This window comes from Rhinoderma darwinii, chromosome 8 (assembly GCF_050947455.1).
Source record: "Rhinoderma darwinii isolate aRhiDar2 chromosome 8, aRhiDar2.hap1, whole genome shotgun sequence".
In the NCBI taxonomy this organism is placed as follows: Eukaryota; Metazoa; Chordata; class Amphibia; order Anura; family Rhinodermatidae; genus Rhinoderma; species Rhinoderma darwinii.
This window is the reverse complement of record NC_134694.1, coordinates 113,517,645-113,543,454: the sequence shown is the minus strand read 5'-3', so window position 1 is coordinate 113,543,454 and position 25,810 is coordinate 113,517,645. Positions and strand designations below refer to the sequence as shown.

Genomic DNA, 25,810 nt, shown 5'->3' with positions numbered 1-25,810 from the left:
GACGTTCAGGCTCCGTGTTTTTAGCCGTTTTTCTGGGCGTTTACGGCCCGAGAAAAACAGCTGAAAATAAGCCGGGTGAACTTACCCTTATGCCATGCGGCCAAAAACAGTGCGCTATTTTTACAGTGCATTTTTTGGCTACGCGGCCTGTACAGGTGATGGTTTCAATGTGCTTCATCTGTACAAGACGTATAAACGTACGCGGCGACGGTGTACCGGGCACCCTAAAGGGGCTGTACAAAAATAAACAAATCTGTAATTGTGTTTAACAATTACTAAATATCTGGAAGAAGCTCGATTAAGCCCCTTGGGGACCTAAATATTTTTTTAATTTTGCATTCCGGCGGTCATAATTTTTTTTTTTTAGAATCAAGTTTTTTTTTCGCCACTACTTTGATTTTTAAATTCTAAAGGGGGATTTTCATCTAAAGATGTTAACTATAATATATTGATATAAACATCTACAAGCCGGCACATTAGCCTGTGTACTAATCATACGGCTGGAATTCAAGAGGTTAAACATCAGAGATCAGAACAAAAAAAAAAATCTAATCCTCGGCGTCGGAGCGTTTGTGTTGCAGCCATCGCCCCGCTCCTGATCGTACGGTGGAAGAACGAGGAAAATACTCGTAATGATGCAGGAAGGAGTTAAACAAAATACACTAAACTCCGCTCCAAAGATGCGGTCCATTTAAAGCCGTGATATTTCTATATACACAGACTTATACATTCAAGATCGCGAACGCGCGCTCAAATGCAGCGGACATTAAAGGGGTCTTCCCATCTTGGACCTCTATGACATAACCACAGGATATGCCATCAATGTCCGATAGCTGCGGGTCCCACCTCTGGGACCCGCACCTCTCTAAAATGGCGCCCACTAAACCCCGTTCTAGCTTCCTAGTCTCCTATCCACTTCCTAGTTAGGTGGTCGGGAGTTACGGAAACAGCAGAGCTACGCCGCATAGAAGTGAATAGGAGTTATGGAAACAGCGTAGCACGGCGAGCACTCGGCTGTTTCCTTAACTCCCGACCACCTAACCAGGAAGTGGCCGGGATGCTGCGGGAGACGAGTAATCTAGAATGGGGTTTAGGGACCCCGTTCTAGAGATAGGTGGGACCCGCATCTATCTGACATATCCTGTGGATATGTCATAAATGTCTCATGGGAAAACCCGTTTAAATCGCCGCTGAAAGAGAAACATTTCCTACATATTTACCATCTCCGTCTCAGGGTTCATCTCACAACTGAAGTGAATCCAGGATGACAGACGGGTAAACACGGCTGATCCCGGCAGAGCGCTCTGCACACAACACGGCTGCGGTCCGTGGACGCTCCGCGGCTGCTATTTACTAAAACATAAATCGGTGTTACATAATAAAACGTCCACTCAGATGTATTTATATATAAAAAAAAAAAGTCATGATCTTTATTTTATTCATGAGACTGGACGATTTAGAAGACAATGATCAGGCAGGAGAACGGTGATCAGAGCAATGCTCTGCAAGATCACTACTATGTCCCCAGGCAGGACATTGGTGAACAGCATGATGCTCTGCAGCTTAGACTGGAAGAGAGATGCTCTGCAAGGTCCCTCTTGTACTAGGCTCTGATAGGAGAGTCTTAACGATCAGACAGTCTGAGGAGGAGGAGGAGGAGGAGGAGGAGGAGGAGCGGCGGTAGGAGCAGGAGCAGCAGATACCGGCACCGAATCGGGAACCTCAATTCGAGCGAGGCGGCTCTGCTCCAGAGCAATGGCTTCAGCGGAGTGTTTGCACCTCTCAGACCCACATTGACACGTAAAGTATTTGCTCTTGATGTCCCAGAACCGGTCACCGTAATCAAACCTGGAGGGAGAAGAAACGGCAGAGGGGGCGGGGTTATACAATAGGAGCGAATAGTAATGAGGAAAGTAACCTTAGAGATCACCAGTCAATGGAGGATACGTCGTGGCATCAGATCTCTTCAGATTTAATGGGATTTCAGATTTATGATCTAAACCTTAGCATAGGCCGTTAGTGTATAATCAGCGGAGGTCCGACCCTGCGATGTACCCGCTTTGTTCTGCTCATCAGTGGGAGTCCCAGAGGTTGGACCCCACCCATCATACGACAGCCTATCCCAAGGACACAAAAATCAATCAAAACTCCTGGAAAAGCCCTTTAAAAGTTTTTTTTTCCAGCCAGTAAAAATTGATGGCCTATCCTCAGCGCTCATACGAGTGCTGCACCCCCTTAGAATCAGCTGATCGGTGGGGGTTCCGGGAGTCTGACCGCGATAAGTCAGCTATTGATGGCCTGAGGATAGGCCATACATTTTTACTGGCTGGAAAACCCCTTTAAGATCCCCTAATGGAAACAAATAATCAGTTGTTACAGAAAATTCTAATTGCATCCAAGGCAGTTTCATGTTCAGGAGGCCAGTCATGTGATTTAACTTGGCCAATCAGCCTTTCTTGTGGAGCCCGGAACGGGTGGTAGAGGCGTTCAGCAGGTGGAGTAGCACTTGCTGTCTTATTTCCATCAGGGAATGTATGTTAGATGCCCTAATTTATGGAGGTCAGTTGTTATGACAGATCCTCTGATAAAATGAATGATTACATAGAGATATTCCAGGCAAAACACAAACATTTTAATTTGTCCCTTTCCGCTTACCCAAGTTCCTCTCCTGCCCGGATGTCCCGTCCACTGAAGAAGGCAATGCGGGGAAAGCGCAAATCCTGGTGGGACATGAAGACTCTCACGGGGATCAGGTTGGGCTCACACAGATGATTAATGAAGCGGCTGACATTGCCATAGTATCGAGCGTCTATGCAGTACACCTCCCCGTCCTGAGAGAAAAGAGGGGCAGCATTAGTGGTGTGACGGCATATACAGGGGAAACACTCCGTGTACCCCATGTGCCCGGTGACAAGTGACGGTTACCCTGGGCACACATAGAACATCCGTATTTTTTGTTTGGGTCAGGTCATATATTTCGCACCTGACGGAATCAGATACTATTAGAGTAAAGCGGAGAAAAAAAAAACCCATTTGGAAGGTTTTACGGCTTTCCTCTGGTGGGTTCTTCTCCAGTTTTTGGCACAAAAAGATGATTTTTTTTAAGTGCCCTGTAAATTCATGCTCTCAAAGTTCATTAAGGGATACAGCAAATGGTCAGGGTCCACTAATGTAAGGACATCAATAATGCAGTCGACTGCGCTATTGATTCCGTCGGAAAAACAGAAACCATTATTAGCGATGTTTCCGTCACCTTTGATATCAATGGTGACGGAAACGGAAGCTGTGGTTTCAGTTTGACTTTCCGTTGCGGGGGTTCACCCGACGAAAACCTCAGATGGAACGGAAAGCCAACGCTGATGTGAACAGGCCCTTAGTCTATATTGAAACTTGCTGTTAGGGAACTGTATAGGCATCCACATTCATATACCTGCCCTATGGCGATATGAATGAGCAATGCGTATACAGGAATCAGGAGATATATAGAACACACACATATATAGAACACACACACACACACACACACACACACACACGCACACACACGCCTAACCTTGTTATCCAGGTCAAAGAGATAGGAATCATCTTCTCTCACATCAGCCTCTGCATCAGAGATCAACTCCCCCACATACCTGCAGATGGGAGAAAAGATTGGGAGGTCACAGCGGGAAGCAATGGCTTATGGGAAGTCAGAGACCAAAACTGCAAAGCGCAAAGAATTAGGGGGATATATTTTTTATAATGGGTGCAAAGGAGAACTATGAGGTTACCCGGCCAAGCAATGGTCTCTTTCACATTTCAACCTGAACTAATAACATGTAGAGATTAATTCTTATCGGTGGGGTTTTCAGCATCAGACATTTCATATTGAATAGATTGGAAGCGACAGGAGCGCAGAAGGAGTCAGCGTGAAAATAAGGAAATACAATTATATGGTCCCCTTTTAACAACGTATATATAGAGTCCATGAAAAGTAAATACATTACAATCCTCTCTTGTACTGATCCTGAGTTACATCCTGTATTATACTCCAGAGCTGCACTCACTATTCTGCTGGTGGAGTCACTGTGTACATACATTACATTACTTATCTTGTACTGATCCTGAGTTACATCCTGTATTATACTCCAGAGCTGCACTCACTATTCTGCTGGTGGAGTCACTGTGTACATACATAACATTACTTATCCTGTACTGATCCTGAGTTACATCCTGTATTATACTCCAGAGCTGCACTCACTATTCTGCTGGTGGAGTCACTGTGTACATACATTACATTACTTATCCTGTACTGATCCTGAGTTACATCTTGTATTATACTCCAGAGCTGCAATCACTATTCTGCTGGTGGAGTCACTGTGTACATACATTACTTATCCTGTACTGATCCTGAGTTACATCCTGTATTATACTCCAGAGCTGCAATCACTATTCTGCTAGTCTTTAATAGACTAACTCAGAATCAGTACCGGATAAGTAATGTAATGTATGTACTCAGTGACTCCACCAGCAGAATAGTGAGTGCAGCTCTGGAGTATAATACAGGTTATAACTCCGGATCAGTACAGGATAAGTAATGTAATGTATGTACACAATGACTCCACCAGCAGAATAGTGAGTGCAGCTCTGGAGTATAATACAGGATGTATCTCCGGATCAGTACAGGATAAGTAATGTAATGTATGTACACAGTGACTGCATTAGCAGAATAGTGAGTGCAGCGCTGGAGTATAATACAGGATATAACTCAGGATCAGTACAGGATAAGTAATGTAATGTATGTACTTAGCGACTCCACTAGCAGAATAGTGAGTGCAGCTCTGGAGTATAATACAGGATATAACTCAGGATCAGTACAGGATAAGTAATGTAATGTATGTACTTAGCGACTCCACTAGCAGAATAGTGAGTGCAGCTCTGGAGTATAATACAGGATATAACTCAGGATCAGTACAGGATAAGTAATGTAATGTATGTACTTAGCGACTCCACTAGCAGAATAGTGAGTGCAGCTCTGGAGTATAATACAGGATATAACTCCGGATCAGTAATGTAATGTATGTACACAGTGACTCCACCAGCAGAATAGTGAGTGCAGCTCTGGAGTATAATACAGGATGTAACTCAGGATCAGTACAGGATAAGTAATGTAATGTATGTACACAGTGACTCCACCAGCAGAATAGTGAGTGCAGCTCTGGAGTATAATACAGGATGCAACTCAGGATCAGTACAGGATAAGTAATGTTATGTATGTACACAGTGACTCCACCAGCAGAATAGTGAGTGCAGCTCTGGAGTATAATACAGGATGTAACTCAGGATCAGTACAGGATGAGTAATGTAATGTATGTACACAGTGACTCCACCAGCAGAATAGTGAGTGCAGCTCTGGAGTATAATACAGGATGTAACTCAGAATCAGTACAGGATAAGTAATGTTATGTATGTACACAGTGATTCCACCAGCAGAATAGTGAGTGCAGCTCTGGAGTATAATACAGGATGTAACTCAGGATTAGTACAGGATAAGTAATGTATGTACACAGTGACCCCACCAGCAGAATAGTGAGTGCAGCTCTGGAGTATAATACAGGATGTAACTCAGGATTAGTACAGGATAAGTAATGTACTTACAAATTTCTTAAACTTTTGATGTAGAGTTATTCAATTGAATGGAACGGAAAGCTGTACTATTAAGCACAGCCCAAAAAAGGTTTATGGGGGGGGGGTGAATTTTTTGCAGCTCGTGTACTACCCCTTTAAGACCTGAGTGATTCTGTTCTGTCAAGTTGTTAAAAATTCTATTCAGGAATTTCCTTATCCGTTTCCAGAAAATGTTTTTAACAACCAATATTGCCACCATTACTGCAACTGCAGGGGTCCACACAGGTATAAAGGTATATGAGAAGGGAAAATACGGCTTCATAACCAGGCAGATTTATCATTCAGGGATTTATAGAATATGACAGACCTGATGATGCTGGGTGGACAATCCTCACACTAAATACTTACTCGCAGATAAAGGATCCCTGGGGTATAGCCTGCAGAGCCCTCACTCCCCAGCCCATCTTAGCTGTACGGTACAGCTGCAGCCGAACCCTGAAAGAGAATTTAGGTGAAGAATTTTATTGTCAGACTGGTTTACTATACACAATTACCCATTAAAGGGGGTTTTACGATCAGGGACATTCATGACATCCACAGGATAGGCCATAAACGTCAGATAGAGGAGGGTCCCATCTATCTCTAACTCGCCGCTTCCGTAAGAACTGACCGGTGTAGCTCGCATGCTACGCTGCTTCCATAACGGCCACTCAATCACGTGTCAGCCGGTACACAGAGGTAGGGGGCCCCGTTCTAGAGATGAGTGAGGGTCCCAGAGGTGCGGCCCGCATCTATCTGACATATCCTGTGGATATACCATAAATGTCCCGGATGGGAAAACCCCTTTAAATATGTAGCGAGAACAACCTGCATAAACCTTCCTTCTCTTGCTTCATATAATTATACAATAACGGTTCTTATTACAGGGACACTGGTGAAGTAAAATCCCATTAATCCATGGAAGCGGACAGGTGTATATAAGACTCACTGGTAAGGGTAGTGAACCATCGGGAAGAGAGCGAAAATGAAATGTGAAGGGAGGTCATCACAGGTCAGGACAACGCTTTTTAGATGTCCTATGAATGGCATAAAGCGAGTGGGGTTCCCCAAACCAGGGAGCCCCTGTAAAGGACAACTTCCGCTATGGAGGACTTGGTCAGAGCATGTACAAAATAGTCACCACCTACATCTTCCATTGGCAAAATCGGGATATATCGCCGGCCAGGACTATCATTTGAGGAAAGAATCTTTTGATAGGGACATGAAGTTTGCGACTTTAAGAATCTGACTGTACTTTTTTTAGTGCACACAAGAAGGTGCTGCGGTTGGTGCAACGCTTACTTAATGCCGCTCTGCACCACTCGGTTCTTGCACGTCTGCCAGCAGGCACAGGCTTGGTTACATTCAAAGATAAGCGGAGGCTCAATCTTGTTAAATTCCTGTAGAAGACGACCATCCTGCAGACATCAAACACAAGAGGGCAAGTCAGCGAGGCAGAAAACAAGAGAAGGCAGAGCAGACAGGAGAACCTCCGTATAAGCGCTCACCTTATCATACCAGCAGCGGATACTGAGCTGTCCGCAGAGGCAATTACTAGATGAACAGTCGTCCAGGCAGCTGCAATTCTGAACACGCAAGGAAAAAAGGGTGAGCAACAGAAAGAGAGAGAACATTGCGGAGGAAAGGGACGAGATCTGTACCTGGAGGTGAGTTATATTGCGGTCAATGCTCATGGCGGAGGTCTCACAGTTCTCGGACACATACTTATAGTCTTCCGGGGAGAGTTCTTCATCCACTCCGTTCACACAAGGAATAGGAACTCTTTCATATCCATGAGCGATGTCCCTAGAGGAATAGAAAAAAAGAGGGGTCAGGGAGCTGCGGTGATATCACTGAGCATTACTAGATATTGCATCACATTATAGGGATTAAAAGTTTTCTCCAGAATGGACAGTGTACCCATGGTTATGAAATGTGCGAATCCTGCGAATACATGAAACATTATTATGTCTTAGTGGAGGAAGGGGACAACTTCCTCACCTTCCAGCAGCTTGCAGTCCTCCTTCCCGTCTCTGTAAATGTTGAGAAACCTCCTCAGTCACCCAAAAAATCCATCTAGTGTAATAGAAGACAGGGAAGAGGGAGGAAGGGGGATGCAGCTGCAGAATCTCTCCCTTAAAGGGGTTTTCCCACGGGGGGACTTTTATGACATATCCACAGGATATGTCATAAATGTAAGATAGATGCGGGTCCCACCGATCTCTAGAACGGGCCCCCTAAACCCGTTCTAGCTTTTTGTGCTCATGCGGACTGCCAGCCACTTCCCGATTACATGGTCGGGAGTTACGGAAACAGCGTAACTCGCTGAGCTGCGCTGTTTCTGTAACTCCCATAGTAGTGAATGTCAGTTACGGCTGCAGCGTACCATGCGAGCTACGCTATTTTCTCCTTCATGGTCGGAAATCAGCTGGAACATAAAGAGGTAGAACGGGGTTTAGGGGGCCAGTTCAATAAATAGATGCGGGTCCTACCTCTGGGACCCGCACCTATCTGACATTTATGGCATATCCTGCGGATATCTCATAAATGTCCCTCGTGGGAAAACCCCTTTAATGTTTGTGTGAGTGATTGGATGTAGTGGAGAAGCAGCGCAGCAGGGTGGAGCCACTCTATCATGGGGACAACATTGCTTACTTATGGCTCACCCATACAGACTGCTCTATGGACAAGATACTTGTAATAGATCAGTAGAAAGCGATGGACGTAACCTGTCCACCAGCATCTATTAGGGAGCCACAAATCAGACTATACGGGCCAGCTGCAAGTAAAAAAATCCAACCTTCTGCAGCAACAATCAAAGAAATGAGTTCATGAAATTCAAGCTGGATATGAATCGGTGGACGAGTCACCTTTAGGAGTTGGTTTTAGCAGAAACAGGTGATGGCTTCAAGAAAAGGATCAGATGAGGACTTAGAACAGAAAAATAAATACTTAAAGGGTAACTAAACTTTGACATGTAATAGTAACACGTCAGAAGTTATGATCGATGGGGGTCCGGAGTACTGAAACCCCCACTGATCTCTAAAATGAAGTGGCAGAGGCCTTCGGAAGCGTATCGTGCCGCTTTGTTTCTGATGGACTTTCCTGGGGAAGCCAAGCAAGCGGCGTACGGGTTCATAGACTTTCTATTGGGCTCGTACACCGCTCTGAGGAAAGCTGATCGGAAACAAAACGGTACAGCGATCACCTCTGCTGCTTCGTCTTAGCAATCGGTGGAGGTCTCAGTGCTCGGACCCCCACCAATCAAACCTTCTGACTAGGACATGTCAAAAGTTTTGTTTCACTTTAAGTAAAAGTATAGAATTCTTGTTTGTATGTTGATTCCGTCTGGTCACCACTTAGTATCAGAAGGGACATTTTCTTCTTTTAGGGCAGATCGGCTCATGTCTCGTTTTTTCCCTCTGGATCCATAGGGGGGAAAACAATGTTTTACGATTTAACCCTCTCCTCCTTCACATCCGCTCAGCCCCTTGGTTGAACTTGGACATGGACCTCTATCATGTGGGAGTAACAAGCGTCTGTCCACACGCTCACCTGCTGATGATCCTCTCCGTGCGGACTGCTCTATTGAGGATCCCTTGTCGGATCTTCCGATTAAGCTGTAAAGCGTACCAGACGTCTGTGTGCTCCAGGGTTAGGTCGCATGGGGTGTCCCCTTCATTGTTACGAACCTCTGTGTCAGCCCCACGAGACAGAAACAGGCTGAAGGAAAAAAAATAAAAAATTAGTAAAAATTGTATTTTTATTTTTGAAAATATTGATGCGAATTTTTTTTAAGTACTCTCCGTAAAATCCTCTTCTCGTTCAGTTTGGAGAAAACACACCGTAGGCATATGCCACTAGGAGGCGAGACACCAGAATAAATAACAAAATAAAAAAAGTATGGACTCCTACAGTCTATACCCCACCTACAGACACTGAGCTAATTCAGTCTGTACAGAAACAGTATGAGAAGTGGAACAATATCAGAACCAGATGAGAAAACCAGGTCCAACCTTATAACGAAAAAAAGGGTGGGAGCCGTGTTCCCCAATGGACTGGACGAGAAAAGGATTTTACACTGAGTACTTAAAATAGTTTTCGCATTAGTCTCATTGAGAGACACAGACCTCAGGACGTCCCAAAGAAATCCACATGGGTGGGAACCAAGAGAAAAACTCTGCCGATGCGCGCAATACCAAGGGAGGCATCTGCGGAAGCCCCTGTAGAATTTGATTAAAAGTGCGCAAAGACGAAGGTAGCCGCTACCTTGCAGAACTGGAGAGTCGAAGACGGATGGCGCATAGTCCAGGAAGCACCAAGCGCCCTACTGGAACGCGCTGTAACCCAAAACAGGGGTTTATTCCCTTTGAGGAGACTAGCTTGGGGCAAAAAAAAAAAAAAGGGTACAGTCCAGAGCACCTCCTTATCTTGATGGAGAGACAGGTACGGAGCGTGACAAGACAGAGGAATAAGTGAAAAAGAGGCAGCGGGGGAAATAGGTGAATTAAGAGAACCCTTGTGGCCTCCTGAGCATCGACTGCGTACACCTTGGGATCCCAAGACCTGGTGACAAGGAGGGCAACCTGGCGAGTAAGTAGAGATGCCGGCCTGTGTGCCCCACCTGGAACAGATTTGTGAGAGCACTACGAGATGAAGGGCCCATTACCCTGGGTCGATCTGATCACGAGTGAGAGAGTCAATTGCCGAGAGAGCAGGAAAGTGAAGCGCCGGCCACTCCAGATTCTTGAAGGCCGCCACCGAACTCCGGGTCCTGCCTTGGTGATTGAGCTAGTCGACTGCTGTGACATTTTCTGCCTGGACACGGTAGAGATCGCTTCCAGTTTAAGATGTTGATGGGAAGACCGGCCTAAAGGCCCTGAGCCGTGAGATTCTGGATAGCATTTCCCCGACCCCCGAAGGCTGTGGATCTGCCAACGCAGCGGGAGAAAGGAGCGTCCCTGTAGGTATCGCCGAGGAGCAGAGCCACCAGAGTAGAGACCGGCAGACTTAAAAGGGAAGACGGATTCAGCAGTCAAAGGGAATCCAAAGAGCAGAAGAGAATCCAGGAGAGGATAGTGGACGAGTGAAACCTCCGACGAAACCCCGGAACGGAAAGCCAACGCTGATGTGAACGGGCCCTAAATGTAGTAATATGCGCCGCCAACGCAAATGAACGCACAGTTGTGCCGAGTCTACCAGAGCAGGAGCCACTTCCTGCAGGAACGCTCCATATTAGCTAACAAAGGAGGGGGGACAGGAGACCCTAGCTCGATCACATCCATATGGAACAATAGTTCAGGATGAGACGACCCCTTTAAGATTCTTACATCACAATAAAGTACTTTTAAATAGACAACTAGTTCTGTGTTACTTATCTGGTCCTGAAATCGGTTTTACAAAGCTACAGTGTCAGAGCGGCTTGTGCTCAGTGATCGCTCTCGTCAGATCACACGAGACTAATGTGGAGTTGTTGAGTAGAAAATAGATAGATAATAGGCTCTTACTTTACGCAGTGGATGTAGCCCTCGCGAGCAGAGATGTGCAGTGGCGTATCCCCATGGAAGTTAACGGCATGCAGATCGCACTGCGCATTGAGCAAAACCTCAGCAATCTCAGCACTGCCGGTGAAGGACGCCCAGTGTAGGCAGATGTTTTTCTCCTGTGATGGGGACAATACGCAGAAGATAGAAAGTGAATCTGTCACCAAAGTTACATAGAAAACTAATAACCTTATAGCAGAGCAGAGGAAATATTTTATACATTTTGTATCCGTTTTTCCTTCCAAGGCTATGAAATCACGCCCCATATGCAAATTAGCCGCAAAAGGGGTCTAAAGTAACTTTTACACCGGCCGGTACAACCAGCGCCGAATAACGAGACAGCTTTTTGATCGGCGCTCGTTTGCTACTTTCACAAGGAGCCAGTATGGGAATGAGCGATTGATCATTCGATCATCCGATCGCTCGTCCCCATTCATTTCTATCGTTTGCCCGTTAATTGCCGGGTGTAAAAGTACCTTAAAAAAGTTACCTCCAGTTCTCTGAAAGTCTATGAGGATTCCCTTATACATTCCCAGTCAGCCTCATCAATCACAAATGTCCCTGCTTAGCAGCAAACATGATTGTGTGGTTACATTAATGTATTCAGATGGGTGATCTGGGGCAGGGCGGATTAATGAATATTCATGGCACACCGGAGCAGGAAGGAGATGGCGCGGGCAAAAAAAAAAAAAGTAGTAAGTAATTTTGCTCAATGATCCCTAAGGCTATGTTCACACGCAGTGACCAGGAACGTCTGAAAATACGGAGCCGTTTGCAGGCAAAAATAGCTCCTGATTTACAGACGTTTATCAACTCGCGTTTCTCACGGCCTTTTTGGAGCGTTTTTTTAATGGAGTCAATGAAGAACGGCTCCAAAAACGCCCCAGGAAGTGTCCTGCGCTTCTTTTGACGAGCCGTCATTTTACGCGCCGTATTTTGACAGCGACGCGTAAAATAAAGTCTTGTGGGAACAGAACATCGTAAATCCTATTGAAAGCAATGGGCAGATGTTTGTAGGCGTAATGGAGCCGTCATTTCAGGCGTAATTCGAGGCGTAAAACGCCCGAATTACGTCTGAAAACACTGTGTGTGAACATACCCTAATAGTGCACAGGGGGTTGTGGAAGCCGTCGAAACACATTATGCAAAAGATAAACGGACAGATGGAAATCAATAGGGAGGAATGAGTGTTCGGTACTCACATTGTCCTGCAAAGTAACATCTGCCCCCCTTGTCAGCAATGTACGAATGACGTCAATGTGCTTGTGCTCGGCAGCCCAGATGACGGGAGTCCAGCCACCATTATCCTAAAAAGAGACATCAGTGAATAAATGAATGGAGGCGTCACTGCTTTCCACCGTATGTGGATATATCAAGGAGGACAGGCTCACCTGGGCATTTACATTAACTTGGCCCGTCGAAAGTAGGAAACTCAGCATCTCCAGATTTCCACTCTTGGCTGCGTGGTGAAGGCAGGTAGAACCATCCTCCTCCTGAGAAATAAGAAAACCTCCGACATAAGCTCAACAGAAATATGGCAAAAATGTAGTCAGTCTACAGTACCAGCTGTCATAATCTAGGAGCACAGTATAAGAGAAAACGTAGCGCCACCTAGTGTCAAGATGGTTAAATCATTATGATCTTACGAGAGTCAAAATACATTGATCACAATATTTATTAACCCAGGTGATTATGTGAACAGGTTGTTCTTCATGGAAGAATACTCGAAACGCGAACAGATCTCCGTCCACCTTATATACCTCACTACTTCAGAAGCGCACGCACACCCCCTGGTGCTTATAAGGCCAGAGCCAGCGCAGAACGATGGCGAGACGGAGAATTAACCCCTGCGTCCGTGGAGAAGCGCCTGCACAGGAGAATGTGACCTCTTGGGTCTCTGCTTTGTTTACATTGCATTGTATATTTATAACTACCTCTTGATGTACATGGGCCTTGTCTGCCAACATTACCACAGCGGGTTGCACCTGTTCTGGACTCTTTTGGATGAACCAATTCTATTAAGGAGCCGGATATGGTCACAAAGAAATCACCGGCATTCAAGTAGAAACTGTTGGTCCCCGAGTTTGATCTCACTACACGCTGGTTGTTGTGTCTGACACGACCTCAATAGGTGAGCACCTTCCCAGAGTCATAGCAAGAAGCTACCTGTGACGACAGTATGTCCCTATTTCTTAAGGGATGATTTATAAATAACCTAATAGACCTTATTGATACGTCCGGTGAGTGCAACGATATTAATAAGGAATGCAATTAAGAGTGGACATGGACATGTTCTGTATCGATGGAGGGTGCCCCTCAAGATCATCTCCTCTAGGGAGCCCAAGGGAACCCCAGTTTGACACTGGATATGGATCAACTTTTTATAGATCATTTTGTTTGAAGTTCCTGCCACTAGGTGTCTCTTCCTGTAATCTGCTGTCCACCCCCTGTTGTCAGGCAAAATCCATCCCTAGTTACAGAGCAGAGGAGACAGACTGCAGAAGGTGGGGGAGGGGGTGCATTTTCACTGCCTGCCCATAGAAGTCTACAGAGAGTGAAGGGTGGAGCAGGAGGATAAAGCAGGAGAGACACAGACACGCTGCCAATACAAGTCTATGGGAAGGGAGGAGTAGGAGGGGGAAGCCGAAGCAGAGAGGAGAGACAGATACGCTGACCATAGAAGTCTATGGAGGGGAAGGGGGAGCAGAAGCAGGTAGGGCAAGACACAGATGATGCTGCCCATGAAAGTCTATGCAGAAGGGAGGGGGAGCAGAGAGGAGACACAGGTTCTGGTAAGATTTCTAGTGTTGGACTCAGCTACACTGCTCATTACTGCTGTATAATCTCCTCCATGCGGCTGCAGTTTCTGTTTATGTGATATATGAAAAGATAGGAGAGCAGGATTCTCCTCTTCTGTGTTTGTAGCATATAGAAAACATGATAGCAGTAAGGCTCTGCTCACTAACTCAGAGAAAACGGAGAATAATAGATAGAGCCTACAGAGGGTAAAACGGCTAAATAATGAAGAATACAAGTCATATAATAGTCCCCTAAAATGTCAGGTCCGCTTTAAGAAAAATAGACTAGAACGTGACTTTATATACAGCAAGGATGCAATTACCTGATGGTACACGCAAGCTCCATTTTGAGCCAAATACTTGGCAACATCCAAATGATTGTGGACAACAGCTTCTAGAAGAGGGGTACGGAGGACCTTGTCATTGGCATTGAAGTTCGCACCCGCCTGGGAGGGAAAACACCGGTGTAAAACAAAAACGCCAAAATGTAAACTAGACCGAGTGCAAGTGGTAGAGGGGGTGGCAGCACGGCACCTGTAGGAGGATATGACACAACTCCAGACTTCCTCTCTGTGCGGCGGCATGAAGGGGACTTCTCTTTAATTGCTGATCATTAAGGAAATTGGAATCTTGGTTATCCACTAAAATAGAACGAGAAGAAGAAGAGATGGCATAGTAAGTACAGGAGACATGCAGTTGTGTTTAGGGACTTTCATGACCGGTTGTTGCAGAAGAAAACGTCAAAATTCCATTCAGGACAGGCAAGCAGGGAAACCAGTGGATAGCATGAAATTGAGGAGAGGGGATTCTATGGTTTACACGTGTCACACTGGCATAGGCTGCTTTACTGTCAGGACATAGTGTATTGAAGGGTAACTAAACGTTTAACATGTCACAGTGACGAAGTTTTGATCGGTGGGGTTTTCGAGCACGGAGACTCCAACCGATCGCTAAAACGAATAGACAGAAGCACTCGGGTGAGCGCTTGTTTGGCTTTCCAAGGAAAGATGATCAGAAACTAAGCAGCACAGAGCTCTGCCGATTCGGTTTAGCAATCGGTTAGGGTCTCAGTACTCGGAACCCTGCCCCGAGATCAGCAACTTAGGGTCTCAATCTTAGCAGAGTACACTAGTAAGTTTGCACAACAAAGACAACACAAAAAGACATTACTGCGTTAAGAATTAGGTACTGGAGGGAGGGATGGGGGGGGGGGGGGGGGGGAGAATGGGGGTCACTCACTCAACATGAGCAGGACTTTCTGCAGTTCCCCGGCCTTGACGCTCAGGTAGAGTTGTCTGGAGTTGTAGCGGATCTTCTTCCGGCTTCTTCCTTCTCTCTTTTGCTGGTTTAAACTGTAAAGACAAGTTCATTACTTGGAACAGTCAGTGGAGTCCAGGAATGGGGTGAGGGGGAAAAAAAACAATCAAAGGGAAAAAAAAATAAAAAATAGAGGAAAATGACAATCGTACTTGTCAGTCTCCTGGGACATCAAGGCTTTCTGAAGAGCATCACGGGCAGCACCAGGTGGCAGACCGGCAGCACTAAGAGCCATTCCAGATGGAAGAACAACAGAAGGGCCTTCAACTCCTCCATTGAGAGTGGCATCATCAAGAAGGGAACGTTTGCCTTCGCCTACGCCGCTCATCCGTGCGCTAACCGTAAAAACAAACCGGTCATGAAGCGGAAAACGCAACAACCCAATCAAAACACACCAGCAAGAAAGAGGTCTCCTGAAGTCACCTAGGCTGTGTAGTATCTGCCCTTCCTTGACCACTGCCATCATGCGGAGGAGGGGCAGGAACGGGCACAGGGGTATCGGCTTTTGCTACAGTGATCTGTTCTGCTTCCGATGCATCCTCCCCGCAGTGAGGACAGAAGATGATGCCATTTAGAGGAGAGACACAGGCTCTGTGAAAGCGATGATTGATCCTGAAATCAGGGTGGCACTCGAGGAACGTTCCCTGCAGATCGAAGAAAAGGAAAATAATTAGAGAGGATGTAACATTTAGGACATGACATTTAGGCCTCACCCGCACAGCGTCCCTGCAGCTCCATACTATGGTACCATTGGCACCCTGTTATCTAACCCACGGCACCTCTGAGGGAGAACACTTCTGCAATCCGGCGCCCCATAAAACATACGCCAGATTACAACAAGATAGGCAGAGGTCCATTGCAATAAATCGGATCACTGATCTCACGTTCATATTTGCACTAGAAAAATGAATTGTGAAATCTAAAATAGCCGCGCCCGGCAGAAACGCACCACTTCTTGTCAGCATTGCGTTTCCAAAAAGTCAGCGTGTTTTATATTCAAGTCCCAATTCCAAAATATACAATGTATTAGTTCAGACAAAATGAAGGAGCTCAAATCAAAACTAAAAGTAATTTACAATGAAAGTTCTTATTACATTACATATTTTAAAGGACCAGTGTCACGAAAAAAATTTTTTACATCAGTTTGGTTTTAGTGTTTTATTAAAAACTTTTATATTTATTTGTGTGTTTGTGTTTTACTTTCTTTTATTTTTGAACTTTTTCTTCTCTATGGGGGCTGCCATTTTTTTTTCCATTTCTGTATGTGTCGATTAACGACACATACAGACATGGAGTACGGCAGCTCCAGTCCCATAGTGAATGCGAACGGGGCCCGTTCCATCCACTATGGTGTACGCCGTCTGTGTGGGAACGGCGCATGCGCTGCTCCCACACAGTCCAAGTTGAACTGTGCGCCGTCCGGCGCCATTTTCCTGTAGACCGGAAGTCGCGGCCGGACAGTAAGATTACTACTTCCGGTCGCGGCTTCCGGACTTGTGCACTTGGAGCGGCGGTAGCGGACGGACCGGAAGGAGCGGCGGCGACTGGAGCAGGTAAGTGATTTCTATGTATGTTCGTGTTTTACTGTGTGTTTACTACTGTATGTAAACCTACTACACTGTGTGTTAGCTCAAAAAATGGCGACACACAGTGTAGGAGGTTTGACCGTTCAATCCCCTCGTTTCTCCCGGCACTAGCCAGGATAAAGGAGGGGGGGATTCTGAGAGCTCACTAGAGCGAGTGAGTTTTCTCAAATTTTGCAGCATAAAGCAATGTGGTTGCTTTACCACATGCAATGCTGCAATTTTGGGAATTGCTCCATCTAGTGACCAGCGCTGGGAAATATTATAAATTAGAATCTAATTTATAATATTTCCTGACTCGTGAAAAAAATTAGAACAATGTTTAATCACCTAAACACTAATTGTTTAACTAAAAAAAAAAATACATTTTTTTCTAGCGTCACATTGCCTTTAAGATGATATAATGGGTAATACGACCCAGAGAAGTGGACTGCTTCTGGTATTCAAAGTGAATGGGGATAAGCGGCAATATAATACCAGACACAGACCGTGGAGAAGAGCGGTGCCAATTTTTTTGAGAGGGGAATCAAAACCTTTTTGTCTCATCTCACACAACCACGCATGTACCAGGTTTATGACGGATACGTACGCTGGTGCAGAAATATCCACATCCGGGGCAGCAGTGATGTTTGACCATTCTGGCGCGGTGGCTCTCACAAAGGACCATGAGCGGTACTCTGCTGGAAGGACGCATGGTCTCTCGCTTGGTGATGGGGGCGTTACATCCACTCAGCTGAAATGATAAAGATAAAAAGGTCTACACATGGATGGCCGTCTGTACTCGAAATGGCCATAGAGATTGAAGGATAGCGGAGAGGACGTGTTCACTCATGCCAAGGCCCTTTCCATCATTGCAATAATCCTACAGTCCCCGAGCACCCGTCTGACTCACCTCTCCATCGACGCTCTCCGTGGCCATACACATATTGTTCGCTTGCTCGCAGACTCTCTCCACACTAGGAGCCTCCATACGACAGCTGCAAAGGGGAAGTTCTTCAAAGCGTTCAGTGTCCATGGAGCTGGACTCATTGCACACACCTATAAAAGAATGAGGAGGTCAGATAAGTAAGGAAGTCATTATGGAGGGTCATATAGCCATAGCATAAGGGGCAGATAACAGCCACGGGATCTTTAGTGAGAAAAAGCACAAGGATTGGCTTGGAAAGATCGTGTCGATAGAGTATTAAAGTGAGGGCACAATGCCGGCATGCACAGCAGACACTGTTAACATACTGGGTGACAAAGTTACCTGTGTGATTAGGAGACAGAGTCCCCTCACTAGGCAGATCCAGGGATCCCAGAGGCACCTCTGTGTACTCACTTTGTGATCCCCCTACAGTACTAGCAGCTACAAGAGGAGGGTATAAGGTAAGGTGACAGATCTGCGGCGACCATGATAAAAATCACACCTAACACATTCTATCCAATCCCGTCCCGTCCCATTCATCAGACGTCTTCCCCTCCTGTATCCGCTCACCTGTGCCAGGTTTCTCTCGCTCTCGCCTCTTCCTTTTCCTGGTCGGTTTGAGCCAGGCCTTGTCCATCTTCCATTTCTTTTTGCTTTTCTTTTTAAGGCTGCTGGAGCTCTAGAAGGACAGACCGCCATTCATTACTGGATACTGGAACAGGGGACCAATAAGATCTCTCCGCAGTGAACGGATCTACTTACCCTTTCTGACTGGTTTCCAGATCCCTCCTCTTCCTCCTCCTCCTCTTCCTCCTGCCATTAGACCATAGAGTCAGTTTCTGGATGAGAACAGCTTCTAATGCTGAGATTATACAGGACACGACTTACCTTGCTGTCGCTGTCTCCTTGGTCCTCCATAGACATGCTGTCATAGAAAAGGCTGAACTCTGTGCCAACATCTGGCTCCCATTCCTCAATCTCTACCCCATCAGGATCCCGGGAAGACCCTGGAGCAGGGGAAGAGGGTACTGAAGGTTCCTGAGGGGGGAAGAAAAATGTTCTAATAATTGATGTGCACCTATAGATTGTGTGGTTTTTTTTTTTTCTTTCAAATCAAGAAAGGTCCAGAGTAATTTTATAATATATATTTATGGGGGGGGGGGGGGGGGGGTGTCGGAGCACCATAACCCTGCTGTCCTCCATAAGTAAAACAGGTTGCATGCAGCCACATCTAGGCAGAGCCAATTGAAGATAGATTTATACCGCTCACATTGAACTCCATAATAAATCTGCACCCATAGAGCTCCCCCTAGTGGCAGCTGCAGGCTGTGTGAAAGGCTTCGTTTTTCACTCCCCGCCTTCCAAAATCCATAACTTTTTTTGTATTTCTACCTCGGTAGAGCGGTGTGGGGGATTATTTTAAAAAATGTATTTTTGGGGTGAAATAGAAAAGAAAAAAAACAAAAACAAAAAAAAAAAAACACACCAGTAATTCCTCCATTGTTTTTTGTGTTTTGTTTTCATGGCTTTTCACCGTAAGGTAAAAAACAACAACATAACTTTATTCTGCGGCTAAATATGCTTACAGTGATACTACGTATTTAACCCCTTAATGACAAGGCCATTTTGTGCGTTAATGACCAAGGATTTTTTTTCTGTTTTTTCACGGTCACATTCGTAACTTTTTTTTTAATTCCGTCGACATCGCCGTATGTGGGCTTGTTTTTTGCGGGACCAGTTGTATGTTTAAATTCAATTCATTTTGGATGCATATAATATATTGATTAACTTTTATTAACTTTATTTTAGGAAAGAATTGAAAATAAGCAGCTATTCCAGCATTGATTTTCACGTTCTAAATTTATGCCGTTCCCCATGAGGCATAAATAACAGGTCACCTTTATTCTACGGGTCGGCACGATTACGGGGATACCAAATATGTAAAGGTTTTAGGTTTTCCTACATTTGCAAAATAAAAACCCTTCTAAACAAAAAAAAAATTAACTTGTTTTTGCACTGCCGCGTTCCAAGCGCCGTAACTTTTTATTTTTGCGTCGATGTGGCCGTTTGTGGGCTTGTTTTTTGCGGGACAAGGTGTCGTTTTCATTGGTAGTATTTTGGGGTACATGGGACTTCTTAATTAACTTTAATTTTATTTCTTTTGGTGGGAAAGGGACAATTTTGCCATTGTTTTTTGCGCTTTTTTGGACGCCATTCACCCGGCGGTTTAATTAACGTGTTAACTTTATTGTTTGAGTCGTTACGATCGCAGTGATACCATATGTGTTTTGTTTTTTTTCACTTTTACTAAATAAAACCACTTTTTGGGGATAGGTGGATTTTATTTTTACGGTAATCTTTATTTATTTTTTTCATAAACTTTATTTAACTTTTTTTTTTTTTGGTCCCACCAGGGGACTTCACCATGCGATCGGCTGATCACTTATATAATGCTTTGGTATACTTAGTATACCAAACCATTATTGCCTGTCAGTGTAAATCTGACAGGCAATCTATTAGGCCACGCCTCTGCCACGGCCGAATAGGCAGATGCTGAAGGCAGACCTGGGGGTCTTTGTTAGGCTCCTGACAAAGGCGCCCCGTGATTTCTTTGCGGGGGTGCCTATGGGGTGAAAGAGGGAGCTCCCTCCCTCTGTCAAACACATTAGATAGCAAATAGCGGCATCCAATGGGTTAAACTGCCGGAATCTGAGCGCGCTTCGATTCCGGCAGTTGGGGCAGGAGCCAGGCGGTGTATAACACTGGCAGTACCCACGAAATCTGAGCGATGGACATATCCGCCGCTACGCGGGAACGAACACCTGCTTGCGACGGATAGATTCATCTCTGGTCGTTAAGGGGTTAATGTATGAGATTATGTTTTCGTTAGAAAAATTTCACAAAAAAAAGTTAAATAAAAACGTATTGATTTAAAAGGATTGCAGGGATACCAAATTTATATTGTTTTTTTTTTTATATTTTACTACTTTTACGCAGAAAAAAAATTTGTTCAAAAAAAAAAACAAAAAAAGATTTGTTTGGTTTCAGCAAATTTTTTTTCTGTCAATTGAGCGATGGGAGAGCTTGTTTGTTGCGGGACGAGCTGTAGTTTTTATTGGTATTTTTTGGTACATACAACTTTTTTATAATCATTTTTTTTTGTTTGACAGCGAAAGTGACTAAAAAAAAAACAAAAACAGCGATTCTGGCGGTTAGATTGATTTTTGAACAAACAATTGTTAGACCGCGGATACAATACACGTGTTGCTGTGTAGTGTCATTTTTAATGACTCCTTTTAAGCCCTGCCAGTGGCAGAAAGATGGTAGATCCGGGAGCGTTCATTAGGCTGCCATGACAACCATCGGCACCCCGCATTCACGTCGTGGGGGAGCAGATGGGCTACCCCCCTCTAACTGCTTAGATGTTGAGGTCGCTATTGACCGCAGCATCTGAGAGGTTAAATGGTCAGGATCAGAGCGAGATGTCAGCTGTAATATACATGTGACACCCGCAATGTATGGAGTGGTCTCAGCTGCATGCTCCAACCCCCGCACCATGACGTACAGTTTTGTAATGGTGTGTCAAGGGAGTAATAATGTACAAAAAAAAAACATTTAAAAACCCTATTTCCCCTAAATATATATAAATAAAAAACACATAACTGATATCGCTGCACCCGTAAAAGTCTGAACGGACATAATATAACATTTAGCTCACATGGTGAAGGCCGTAAAAAGAAACCAACAAAAACAAAACAGAATTGCTGTTGTTCGGTCACCTTACCGCCCAAATAAAATGAAATTTAAAAAAAATGAACAAAAAGTCATATGTACCCAAAAGTGGTACCAATAAAACTACATCTCAACCCACAAAAAAACAAGCCCTCACACCGCTCCATACTTTTTTTTTAACACGATCACGTCAGGGGGTGGTGGTGGATGAACCGTCAGAGGTGGCTTAGATACCGCCATTGACCGCGGAACCCTGATCGTTGTATTGAAGCGTCAGCTGTGAAATACAGCCGAGACGCGCAAGCTATGGAGCGGGCTCAGCACATAAGCCTGTTCCATCCTTTCCCTCCCGTCCTCTGCAGTATATATATATATATATACACACACACACACACACACACACACACACACACACAGCGGATGTTAGGAAGGGGTTAAAGAGACGCAAATGGTGATGGCAACAATTTGGTATTTCTAAGATTCTTGTTCGTCACTTCACTGACCTCAGAGTCCTTTGACTTGGCAGCAGAAGTATTGGCATTATGCAAGGCGCTCGTTCTTCTCTGTGTAGAATCTGAAAACAAAACAGAGGAGCCCAAATAAATTTCCAGGGGTTGAAGTCTTACCAGAATTTTGGCCTACCATGCAGGATATACCCACGGGGGACACTGGTTATACTTCATGTGTGACAGGTAGACGGACGGATCCTCCTCCAGGCCGGGATCACACACAGTTAGGATTGCATTTTTGGCTCAGGTTTTTTTTAGCCCAGAAGTGGATCCAAAAGGACAAAAACGGAGGCATCTCGTTTCTTTTGTATCCACTCCTGTGTGTGGCTCAAAAACCCGATCCAAGAACGGTGTGTCGATCCTGGCCTTAAGATGTTAAAGGGGTTTCCCACAAACACATGTATCCCCCTAACCACAGTATAGGGGATACATGTGGGACTGCTGGGGGTCCGACCGCTGAAACCCCCAGTGATGAGCATAACGGGGGAGCGGAATTCTCCCGACATGCTCCATGAGAATCGAGCGCTGGTGCACATGCTCGATCATTTCTATGGTGCTGCCGGAGACAGCGGTCCTGGAAATCTCATAGAAATAAATGGAGCGCTGGCTGAGAATGCGCACCAGCGCTCTATCCTCATGGAGCACGTCGGGGGACTTTCGGTCCCGTTTTCCTCATCGCTGGTGGTCCCAGCAGTCGGACCCCCGGCAATCACACACTTATCCCCAATCCTGTGGATGGGGGATACATATGTTTCGTGGTGAAACCACTTTAACTCTTACTAGGACTGCCTTGTTATCCTTCAGTCCAGCGGATGTGAGAACAGGGAGGGGGGGGGGGGGGTTAAGCCAGGCTGATACTCTTTACCGCTCATGTAGATCAGGAAAATAGCATAGGTTGGGCCCCCCCATAGTTCAAGCTATGCCAAACCGATGTACAATACCTGGGCTGTTCCTGTTCCCCATCTCGGTGTCTTTCTTCATACTCATTTTCTCTCCATCCACAAAGAACATTCCATCTCCCGACATCTGGAGCACAACGACAACAATCAAAATCTCCAGACTGTCAAAATCAATCAAATCTAAAGCAGCAGTAAATAGAGGAGGGGGTCACAGTCAGACACTCACGTGGCCGGCCCGTGGAATGGTCTTCCTTGCACGGTGCACTTTGTCCACTCCCTCCCGGTTTATATTTAGCAATCGCATGGCCAGGGATTGTGTGTTGTGCGGCATCTTTCCAGCCCCAGTGAGAGACATCTTTGCCCGGCTGGAGATTGGCGAGGAGGACAGAGACGGAGGTGCTGGCAGGGACTTGGAAGCATGACCTGTCAGGGAGAAGGAGCTGCAGTGTCTTACAGGAGGCCACGGACTGCGCTGGATTGTATTATTGCTACTATTAAGTTGATCTCACCTGACAGACCCCGACCAGGAGGAGAAAAGTTCAGGTTCTCCTTCTCCGTCTCCGCAGCGTCGTCTTCCTCGGTTGTCAAGGCGCCGAGAGACGCATCCTGGATCACTTCAGCATCACCTAAAGAGTTAAATTAACACATGACGCCGTAATAAAGACACGCCGATTCCTCATACGCCTTCACCTACACCGACCTCAGGTATATTTTCCAGCATCGCAACGCAGCTGCTTATGAAGAGCGTGACATGTTAAAGGGGTTTTCCAGTTTTATGCAAATAAACCAATTAGATAGGAGGCGAAGGTGTTGCTTTCCCGAGGTCGTGGGAACAATAAGCAGCACGTCCTTTCTTGCCGCGATTTCTGACCTTCCGTCGAAATCAATGGGAGGCAGAAAAAACGTGCAGCGCTCAATTCTGAGCGTTTGTCGCTGCTTTATTTTGCCTGCAAAAATGCAGCGGAAAAAAAAACCACAGAAAGGAATTCGGAGGCAAATATTTTCTGTCTGTAAAATACTCTGTGTGAACAGGGCCTTATTCCCAGTTGTGAGAAAACATCAGCCAGTCATAAATAAGAGGAGGAGGTGGAGTCGTCGGCCCTTTAGTGATTTCTAACACTTACCCCTATTGGTGCTTGAAGACAATCCCATGACGTCCTTCTCGTGGGGGGTGTCTCTCTCGGCCTCCCTGGCGGGCAGCGCCTAAATTGAGAACAACAATTGTTAGTGCAAACGGTGAAGTTGTGGGCGGATGGTCTCATCTCATAGATCGGCACTGATCGCCAGGATGAAGGTGGTCTATGGCAATCTTCCAACCAAGACGAAAACTAATGGTGCTAGAACCTGGAGGAGAGCCAGGAGCCCCCTCGTTCTGCAAGCATCACCTATGTCCCCATGACAAAAATGGAGGGCCACTTTAGATGTCATTCAGCTCTGCTACATCTTCATCTATAATTTGCATCATTGAGTCATGGTCTTGTTCTAGTCACCCCTTCTATACGATCACACACAGCAGTCAGACACATACAGTCCCATCCTCTCTCCCCACACTGCACGTTAGACACTATTCACACTGGTCTCACGGCTTCCGTTTCACACCTACTCCAAATACGGCTTCATAGCGACATTTGGAGGCGAATAAGTCGTGGCAAAATTGCAGCATCAGTGCGACTAAACCTCAAGGTTTCCTGAAGGGAAAAAAAAAAAGTTCCATGGTGGTCGCTCCCAACATTTTTCCCCATAGAGAAGCATGGAGGTCGCTTCACGGTAAACCCAGGATTATACCGCAGCCCGCGGAACTCTAGACTAATAAGCAGCGAGACGTCCGCACGTCCTTGGGGATCTTCAACATGATGGAAACCCCCCAAGATCACATCCCCCCCCCCCCCCTCACGGGCTGTAGATTCTGTATAGACGTCTTAAAGTGTAACTAAATGTTCAACAAACTTCTAACACGTCATAGTGACACGTCAGAAGTTTGGATTGGTGGGGGTCCGAGCACAGAGACCCCCACTGATCGCTAAAACGAAGCGGCAGAAGCGCTCGTGTGAGAAACGTAACTCGTGATTATTCATTATCAGGGAGTTCAGTTTTTTTATCAGCATTTTATAACGAAAAGTTCTGCAACTTTTGAGAAAAGGAAACACAAAGTTTAAGCTCTCTGATTGCTGTCAGTAAATGGAAACATTCTTCTTAATCTACGCGGATACATGATAGGGGAGAGTTTGGCGCTGATGATGTATTTAGATCACAGAGGGTTCTTTGGACTGGATATAAATTGTCGCCAACTCTCAGCTGCGACATGCGTTCTCATCTACCGGACCGCTGGATGTAAACCAGCGCGATCCTATTCACTGACAGCAAGCAGAGATCACAAAGCATTTCCATTTACTTCACTGGAAACTTCTGTAGAAGTCAATGGCGATTCGCTATTACGTGATCACTGACGGCTTATGGTTTGTCGTCCATGACGGATTGGGGCCAATAAACATGGGGGATCTGTGATCGTCTCAATTCTGCATCTCTCCAGCTGCTGGGGAACTACAACTCCCAGCGGACACTAGTAGGGCCTGCTCGGAGTTGTAGCTCCAAAACAGCTGTAGACCCCAATTAAAGTCTCCTCCCGCACCCCACACTCTCCACTTATCCTTTACCCACCATAATCACCTGTTGCTCTATTCTCCCCTCCTCTCTTTGTCTGCGCTTCACCCCTCATCGATTCCCCATCACACCCTGTCACCCCATTTCCATTTGCCCGCTGCCTCCCTCACTTACATCCAGCCCGGTACCCCATCGTCCCCCCCTTTCTTTTTCTCACTCTTTCTCCCGCCGCCTCCATCGCTCCTCAGCACACACCACTTCCTGTCTGGCTACTG

The 25,810-nt window shown here is 45.7% G+C and overlaps 1 protein-coding gene across 2 annotated transcripts; it reads right to left on the bottom strand.

Annotated features, from left to right (window-relative positions):
- Window positions 1-1,410: 1,410 nt before the first annotated feature.
- Window positions 1,411-25,810, bottom strand: EHMT2 (euchromatic histone lysine methyltransferase 2). Of its 2 annotated transcripts, XM_075836428.1 has the most exons (28): window positions 25,753-25,810; window positions 24,059-24,137; window positions 23,444-23,560; window positions 23,161-23,357; window positions 22,977-23,061; window positions 22,030-22,100; window positions 18,683-18,832; window positions 18,557-18,607; window positions 18,365-18,473; window positions 18,137-18,235; window positions 17,780-17,925; window positions 17,477-17,620; window positions 15,728-15,948; window positions 15,457-15,639; window positions 15,227-15,339; window positions 14,522-14,628; window positions 14,311-14,433; window positions 12,581-12,682; window positions 12,392-12,496; window positions 11,154-11,308; window positions 9,202-9,369; window positions 7,308-7,452; window positions 7,155-7,232; window positions 6,949-7,064; window positions 6,016-6,102; window positions 3,554-3,632; window positions 2,656-2,831; window positions 1,411-1,848 (listed from the first exon to the last, which is right to left on the bottom strand). In XM_075836428.1, exons 1-28 carry the CDS (start codon window positions 25,771-25,773, stop codon window positions 1,632-1,634), a joined length of 3,444 nt encoding a protein of 1,147 aa, XP_075692543.1. In that variant the 5' UTR covers window positions 25,774-25,810; the 3' UTR covers window positions 1,411-1,631. The 2 variants fall into 2 exon arrangements, with proteins under 2 accessions (XP_075692543.1, XP_075692544.1); XM_075836429.1 differs by lacking the exon at window positions 18,137-18,235.